Genomic DNA, 8,847 nt, shown 5'->3' on the forward strand with positions numbered 1-8,847 from the left:
CTTTGATCAAATCAAAAGCGGCAATACCAGTTCGCTCCAAAACCGCAGAGAACAACATCGTGACTGTATTATGGGTGGCCAAATCCAATTCAGCTGAACAAGCAAACATGCATCGGTGAAACCTCTCATTGGTTAATAAAGAGGTCAAGTTACTACCGTGCAATCTTTGAGATTCTGCTATGCACATTGCTTCCAGAACCCTATAGTACAATTTCATACCTTCCACTCTTCGTTGTTCGGCACAGATTTAGACCTTCCATATGTACAGTGTGTAAACAATTGACCACCAAATATCAGTTTCAATACATTTTTCAATCCCAATTTATATGAACTGATAGTTGTTAAGATTAAGAGGCACATCGCACAATCAATATATTATCAAACTGAAATAAACCTAGAAAGTAAGTGGGATTATTTACGCCAACTAGTAGATATTTTACAGAGGATTCTTCAAGTCAAAATTAATCTGAACTCACGAATTGAATAAGAAATTGAAACTGACGCCTAAGTGATTAGGTTTTTGAAATCGTAAAAAATATTCTGAACCGATAAATTAATAGTTGGATCAAATCAAATGAAAGGAATAGATTACACTTATCTTTCCAATCTCTTTCGACGATTAACTCTTCAATGTTGAAATTAAATTTCTAGTTTTCCCATGGATTGATTAATCTTCTTGATGATAACGATTTAGATTTTCATGTTGAATCAATTGTTTCTTTGATTTTCAGATTTATGTTTAGAGATTGAACTTTCATTGAGAAAAGATTAGGTTTAAGATTTGTTCTTTCACTGGAGAGTTGTTTCACACATGGAAATGAAAACTAAAAACTGAATTACAAAGAAGTAACATTCGTGACGGGTAATTTCGGTAGTGAAAATATATGATCCGGACTAAATCGTTCAAAAAGGATTAACTCGTTCAGGATTTGGTAAATTTGGACCTCCTGGTACCAGGCTTGAGGGGACGGGACTAGAATGTCTAAAGCCCAATAACTTTGGGACTAAACGTCAATTTCTACATGACGATATCCAGAATGAATCTACTTGAATGCAGAGCTACCACCCGTCGACAGTCATAAGTTAATGTGATTTGACCTCCTTGTACTAGCCGCTTTATAGCGTCAAACTGCATACCAATGCTCTCCTCAATCTCTATCACATGCCCATCGTTGCTTTGCAAGAAAAATCTTAATAGTACCAAGTTTTGGGAAAACACAGAGAAAGCAGGTTGTTCTCCATTACGACTTGTCATGGTTAAATTGGGGGATCTGCATTTTGATGAATTCGAGTGAGAATAAGTGAATAACGAACACTCGAAAAGGTAGTATTTAGGGCTTTTTGATAAAGTAACCTTACTTTTCACATTACACTAAAAAATTTCTCCCGTTTTTTTGAAATTTGTTAAAGTACCCCGTTTCATTCAAAAGGCAAATTCCATCCAGTTAAGTGTTAGGTGGCAGTTATCTTTCCGATTAAAAGTCCTATTTACCCCTGAACTACATCTTCTTAGGGAGGGTAAATGTTCCGACGATCCTAAAAATGGTGTAACGATCCTGAACGGGGCTCGACGAACCTAAAAAAATGTCGTAGAAGGTCGATTTCTTCCAACCAAAAACCCCAAAACACTTGAGATGATGAACCCTTTTTGGGGAATGATGTAACGAACCTGAAAGCGGTGTAACGATCCTGAACCGGACTCGAAAAGCCTGAAAAATGATGTATAAAATCAATGTGGGAATAAATAAAGGGCAAATATGTAAAGTGAATTAGACTTAACTAACACTAGATGGAAAAACTAACGTGAGGGTACTTTAACAAATTTTAAAAAAACGGGGGCATTTATTTTTTGGATATAAAAAAACGGGGGCACTTTATCAAAATTCCCTAATATTTATTCAATAACATAGAAAATATCGGGCAAAATTAAATGTTGGTACACCCTGCTGGGGTAGGTGAAAGGTCTGTCTGTATTTTAATCTAAAATACAATAACTACCATTTTAAATTTTAATCTGAAATACTAGATGCCTAAGAGCAACTGCAGTGGTGCGAGTATAATCAAAGATCAAAGACTAAAAAAAACGACCAAATTTGAGTTTAGTCTGGTGTGTGACGCTACGAGTAGAAAACTAAATTTGGTGGAGCGTACACTATACATTCGCCTGGGTTGGGGCGTGGACTATACGTTCGCCGGATGGGGGGAGATTCCAAAAATGAAAGGAAAAGAAAAAAGCAAAACAAAAAATGGTGCGGAGGTATAAATCCCGCCACACTATAAAGAGGAGAAAAAAAAAGGAATGGGGCGGAGGTATAAACCACGTCCCACACTAAAGAAAAAAAAAAATGGGGCGGAGGTATAAAGCACGCCTGATATGGGGCGTGGACTTTATGTACGCCTGGTGTGGGACGTGCACTATACGACCGCTCGACTATATTTGGGTTTAGTCTTGGTCCCAGACCAAATATGGTCTGAGATTTGGTTATAGTCTGGGTTTTAGTCGATAGTCCGTCCCACTGTGTCTTACTTTTTTACCAAATAAATAGGTTTACTCGCCCACTGTGGATGCTCTAAAGAACTTTCCCCAGATAAAAATAAAATAGGGGGAAAAAAATGCAAAACATCATATTTCTGCTATTGGCGTGAGATCTCTACTCTAATGACCATAACTAGAGTGCACTGCAGGCTGTGCAGCTAAAAGCACAAAATGAGTTGTGGAAGCAACATACTAATAAGAAAAGCGTAGCTGTTTCAATGACGCAATACAAAAAGGTTCAGTAATGCTCATAAAATCAAATTAAAACCCGAGTGCCTTTGGCGGAAAAAGACTCAATGATGCAATACAAAAAGGTTCAGTAATGCTCATAAAATCAAATTAAAACCCGAGTGCCTTTCGCGGAAAAAGATCGTGCTATTGAAAGAGCTTATAAATGCGACGCTTACCGGTATGGAGCTATACTAGCATATACCTTAGTTTTGATACTCTAAACTCTCTACTCTTTCTCTCTTCCAGATAAGCGGTAGAGACAAAGTAGTTTTTTCTATTGACTTAGTGAGACCAAAACGGAAAAAGTAGATCATCAGAAACTGTCATTAAGAGTTTGGGCGTGGAGTAGTAAATGAAATTCACTAAAGAAATGGTAAAAAAGAAAAAGCACATAAATACTGAAATCTAAACCTTGGAAGTCGCGGAATTAATTTAACCTCAACATATACTAAACAATCTTTTCGGAGCTAAACAACAAAGTAGACGGTTTCACAACAGAAATTGATCTTTAAGCTCTGACCCAAAAACAAATGCTCCTGACAGCATCGTAAGGAACAATATCCAACTTAAGGAAGACCTGATCCTGCGGCGCCACCACCAAAGCCACCACCACCACCACGACCGAAACCACCCCTACCTCCTGAACCCTGCAAGTTGAACCTTTGAAATTAGAAATTTGAACCACATGATCACTAATAAACAACCAAGGTTGTGAAACAAAAGAGTAAAGGACTTGCCATATATACAAATACAGTTCTTCCAATATTATTATAATGAATCAAAGAATCGTCCAAAATTATGAAAGTATATGTAGCTCAAAAGAAAATTGCAATATAACGGCGGTGTTACCCAGATAATGATCTTAAAAGCTAGACACTGGTACTGCAATTGGTTCATACCACAAATTTGAGGTTTGTGGTCAGACAGGTAAACTCACCATAAGTGCAGGATATAACTACATAAGTGCAGAAGTGGACATTTGTGAATCTTCAGTAGAGATGGATAGCATTCAGAATGAGTAGGAGGTTATTTATTTATCCATTCATATAATTTAGTCGGATTAAAATACTTTCATCATCACTATGCATCAATCTCATACACAAGATCCTTAAACATTAATTTATTTAAGGAAAAAAAAACAGAAAAGAACAATGAAAACTAAATTGACTGATTAAAAAACAACCATCAGACCAAATAGATTTGACCAATCTATAGGAGATACACTTAAGTTGCACAAGACTAACCTATTTCATACCACAAAATGCACTAATAAAGAACTCTATGTTTCTAACTAATCAAAAACACCAATGGGATAGCCCAAAACAAGCTTAAATACAATACTAATGCACACTTTCTATCACTTAGGAGTGCAGATTTGGGGAATTTGTAAATCTTCATTGTTGAAATAGATAGCGTTCAGAATGAGTAGGACTAATATACTTTTCATCATCACAACGCTTCAATCTCAATTCATAAGAAGTTTCTTAAAGATAAATCAAAACAGAAGAAAACAGAGAAAAATAAATCTGATTAATTATAAAAATAAATAAATAAATAAGAAACACCAGAACAAAAATATTCTTAGGCCAATTCATAAAACAAGGACTCAAGTTCCAAAGAAATCCAAAGAAATATAGTGCCAAAGAAGTCTACAATGGGATAGCATAAGACAAGCCTAAGTAAACTTGCTTCCTCACACAAACTATAAGTGCAGAAGTGGGGAAATTGTGAATCTTCATTGTGGAGATAGATAGTGTTCAGAATGAGTAGGAGGTTATTTATCCATTCATATAATTTAGTCAGACAAAATACTTTCATCATAACAACACTTCAATCCCAATTTGTAAGAAGATTCTTTATGATAAATCAAAAAAGGACAAACAAAGACGGTGAAATAAATCGATTAAATTAAAAAATAATAATCACCAGAACAAAATGACTCTTCGGGCAAATTATGAGGTCAACACCAAACCCTGTAACACATACAAACTCTTAACACTTGCCTAAATCCTATCTGAGATAACATATCAGCAAGAAACAAGACAAATTGCATGAGCAATTCAGACATTAGATAACAATGGCCAACAAGACAATATGCAGGAACAAAATCCATCTCTTATTTAAACAAAATAAAGCCATAGAATGTTCATTTATAACTGAAGGGGATAGATTTAAACCTTAAATTGTGGCTGATACTCTGCTGGAGCACCACCCTTATCTCCTCCAAACTCCCCTGGTGCTCCCCCTCTTGGACCACCACGGTATCCATCTCTGTCACCACCAAATCTAGGTCTGTCACCACCTTCATAATTACGCCTAAATACACAACAACAACAACAACAACAATATCAATCTCCAAAACCATACACAAATCAGAAATCAAATGCTACAAACACATCAAATCCAAAAGCAAAACGTCAACAAATCATACCTAGGTCTGTCACCCTGTGGTGCTCTTCCAGTTTGAGCAGATTTCTTCAAAGTGTTAGGCACAATCTCAGATGGTAGATTCAAGTAAGTCCTCAAAAACTCAATACCATCATTAGTCAAAAACCAGTAGTAATGCATCCATGCGAATGTCTCTCGAACGTATTCCTTTGATTTAAAACTCTGCATAAGCTTAATCACTTGTAGATTTGGTACATCAATGTCTGGATGCTTTGCCAAGTTGAAATCCTTCTTTGCATACAGTACTCCCTCTGAATCAAAGAAAAAAACCCAAAATCAAACACAAAATCCAGTAAATAAACAACAAAATCAAGCAGAAAAAACACAGACCTAAACGAGTTTGAGGGTTTTACCTTGGAAGAGGTACTTTGAAATCTCACGACGGTTCTTCTCGGACATAATCTGAAAAGAAGAAAATGAAACAGAAGAAGAGATTAGGGTTCATGACTGTAAAGAGGTTATTGAAGAAGGAGAAGGAGGAAAGTGATGGGATTTAGGGTACGGTGATGCTTACCATGGTTGCGGTTAGTTGGAGAAGACGGAAGCTTTTCTTCTGTGGTTTTCTCTTCTCTTTCTCTCTCTCGCTGAGATTGCAAAGGCTTGAAACCTTAGAGAAAATGCCTTCGATTTATATGTGAAAAGAGAGGCGAGTGTGGGTAAGGCCTTGTTTGGTTTGTGTGTGTAGTGCTAGGGTTTTAATTGGGCTTTTTATTTGAAGGATTTGGAATGGAAAATTTCTTGTTTGGTCCTAGGCCCATATAGTTATTTATAGTAGGGTCCAACCGGAATTTTTTTTTATCCGGAGGTCCAAAATTAATTAAAACATGGAAATGTCCATAATGCCCATTACTACCAAACGTGCGTGTCTACACTGCTTACAAATTTGAGTACATATCTGGTACACTGCTTAAAAATTCGAGTACATATTTGCTACACTGCTTACAAATTTGAGTACATATCTGTTTGAGTACATATCTTTCGTAACAAAGAGCATCTATTTCATTTCTTGAAATAAGTTCTGAACTGCAGCTCCAGATCATCTCCATATCCAATTCCAGTACTGAATCAAACGTAACAAAGAGCATCTATTTCAGTATTTCATATACGTACTAAATCAAACATAACAAGGAGCACTTCCTATGAGTATGCGATATATGTACTGAAGATTCATGAACTACAAATCAACAATATGACAACAACAGGTGACAGATCTATGAAAAATAAGAGAATCGAAAGACATATTACAGTATTTCACTTAAGTACTGAAGGGTAAGACTAAAAAAGGAGCAAAAACACAGCAAATAGCACTTCCTATCAGTATTATACATACATACTCATGGATCGAACCAAAAAAATTGGAAAAACTTCAAATAAAACAAAATTAGAAGAGTTTTGTATCAGTACGCCATATATGTACTGTCAATTCATACACGAAAAACAACTGTAACAAACCTAAAAAATGTTATAATGTTGAACCAATGATAAATCGCAAATAACCGCTACAGTTTTAGTTACCTGTAACCCTGGGAAAACAGCATTGTTAATCGCAGATTCCATATCAACCCAAAGAACAGGATCTTTCTTGAAGAAAATCATGCCACCTCTGGGACCTCGTAATGACTGCAAATTGAAACAGAAGACATAGTAAACAACATGACCCTTGAACCTAAACCAATAAAAACAAATGATTCTTGTGTTGGTGTCAGTAGTTGCAGTCTTGCAGACTTCATGAATGGGACTAGTGTAACTTGTGAGTGGTGGTTGTTACAACATCACAGTATTCAAATGGGTCGGCAAGTACAGATGCAGCAACGATACCACTTATGTGAGCCATATCCATCATGAGAAAAGCCCCAACAGAATCTGCAATCTTCAAGAAACATAGCAAGAAAGGGAATTAGGTGTGCGTAATGGGTTAACTAGTCTGATTCTCTGATCACTAAGAATCACAACTGTTGACAATCAAAAGATAAGTGTATACCTTTCTCATTCGAGGATAATCGAAATCACGAGGATAAGCACTAGCACCAACAATGATGAGTTTTGGTCGAAAGAGGGTGGCAGTTTTCTCAAGCATATCATAATCAATAAGGCCTGCAAGTGAATTTGGTAATGAATGCAAATTATCAACGAATTATAAATGAACAACAATAGACCACATAGTCATTACACAATATAAGAATGCAGAGCAGCACCTGTTGATTCATCAAGATGGTAGGGCATCGATTCAAAATAAATCGAAGTCCCAGATACCCGTCTTTTAGGAGTCATAAATCCATGTGACAAGTGACCTCCATGAGGAAGATCCAGACCCTGTGCCAGTTACATGAACAAATTAATACAACCCCATATTTTGAAAGGAGAGTTGATTACATCCCTTAGGGGTTCAAAACTGATTTCAAAAAATTGGAGAGAAAGAGAAAGAGGCCCCAACTTACCATAATACGGTCATGTGGGTTGAGAAGTGCAGTGTAAACTTCAAAGTTAGCAGGAGAACCAGACAGAGGTTGGACATTAACTCCCCATTTCTTTGGGTCTAAGTGAAATGCATCCAAAGCCCTTTGTTGACAAAGTGTCTCTAGCTCATCAATGTACTCATTGCCACCATAATACCTACATTGCAGAATGAAATGATCAAATGCATTTCAATACAAATACAGGGAAAAAATACAACATTAAGCACCATCTTTACCTTTTACCATGAAGCCCTTCTGAATACTTGTTTGTGAGACAAGAACCCACAGCTTCCATCACTGCGCGAGATGTAAAATTCTCTGAAGCAATGAGCTCCAAGCTGTTAAACTGACGATTCTTCTCACTATCAATTATTGAACGTACTTCAGGGTCTGCCTAACTTGAGAAGGTAATCTATCCGCAGTAGTAGTACCCAACTTGGGAAAAAAAGTTGAAGAACCTTTAGTAAAAAGATTGGGTTGTTGTACAGCAGCACCCATTATTGCAGCTCCACTGTATGCCTGCATCTTCTTCACTTCTCCTTAAACATAACAAGGAGCTTTCCTATGAGTATGCGATATATGTACTGAGGATTCATGAACTACAAATCAACAGTATGACAACAACAGGTGACAGATCTATGAAAAATAAGAGAATCGAAAGACATATTACAGTATCTCACATAAGTACTGAAGGGTAAGACTAAAAAAGGAGAAAAAACACAACAAATAGCACTTCCTATCAGTATTATACATACATACTCATGGATCGAACCAAAAAAATTGGAAAGACTTCAAATAAAACAAAATTAGAAGAGTTTTGTATCAGTACGCCATATATGTACTGTCAATTCATACACGAAAAACAACTGTAACAAACCTAAAAACCATAAAAGCGTCAATCAAATCGATTTGATTATCAGAATACAATCAAAAAAACAAATCAAAAGAAGAAAACCGAACAAAATAATCAAACAAGATGATTAGAAAGCATACCTGGAAACAGAAAACAAATATTCTCCTCGTAAATCATAAGAATTTTATATTAGTACACCAAATATGTACTGTCAATTCATACACAAAAACAAACTGTAAAAAACCTGAAAACATAAAAACGTCAGGAAAATCGATTTCATCTTCATAATACAATCAATAGAAGAAAAACGAAAAAAATAATCA

General features: G+C 36.1%; 1 protein-coding gene, 1 non-coding gene and 1 pseudogene across 3 annotated transcripts; all 3 read right to left on the reverse strand.

The window, feature by feature from the left end:
• Positions 1-3,077: 3,077 nt before the first annotated feature.
• On the reverse strand, positions 3,078-5,840 carry LOC113314173 (40S ribosomal protein S10-3-like). 2 transcript variants are annotated; one of them, XM_026562937.1, is made up of 5 exons: positions 5,730-5,840; positions 5,569-5,617; positions 5,199-5,466; positions 4,945-5,083; positions 3,078-3,414 (listed from the first exon to the last, which is right to left on the reverse strand). In XM_026562937.1, exons 1-5 carry the CDS (start codon positions 5,730-5,732, stop codon positions 3,334-3,336), a joined length of 540 nt encoding a protein of 179 aa, XP_026418722.1. In that variant the 5' UTR covers positions 5,733-5,840; the 3' UTR covers positions 3,078-3,333. The 2 variants fall into 2 exon arrangements, with proteins under 2 accessions (XP_026418722.1, XP_026418723.1); XM_026562938.1 differs by lacking the exon at positions 3,078-3,414 and adding an exon at positions 4,705-4,740.
• On the reverse strand, positions 3,777-3,853 carry LOC113314611 (annotated as a pseudogene).
• LOC113314605 lies at positions 4,525-4,596 on the reverse strand. Its single transcript, XR_003342488.1, has one exon. It is a non-coding gene; the product is annotated as a small nucleolar RNA Z105 (small nucleolar RNA).
• Positions 5,841-8,847: the final 3,007 nt, after the last annotated feature.

Source organism: Papaver somniferum, chromosome 9, assembly GCF_003573695.1.
Source record: "Papaver somniferum cultivar HN1 chromosome 9, ASM357369v1, whole genome shotgun sequence".
Lineage (NCBI taxonomy): Eukaryota > Viridiplantae > Streptophyta > Magnoliopsida > Ranunculales > Papaveraceae > Papaver > Papaver somniferum.

What these genes read in the sequence shown, in the direction of transcription:
- LOC113314173 (XM_026562937.1), bottom strand. An exon ending in TTCAAAGTACCTCTTCCAAG is followed by an intron (nt 5,467 to 5,568) that starts GTAAAACCCTCA and finishes TCTTTGATTCAG; the next exon opens with AGGGAGTACTGTATGCAAAG. An exon ending in AGTATCAGCCACAATTTAAG is followed by an intron (nt 3,415 to 4,944) that starts GTTTAAATCTAT and finishes TTCAACTTGCAG; the next exon opens with GGTTCAGGAGGTAGGGGTGG.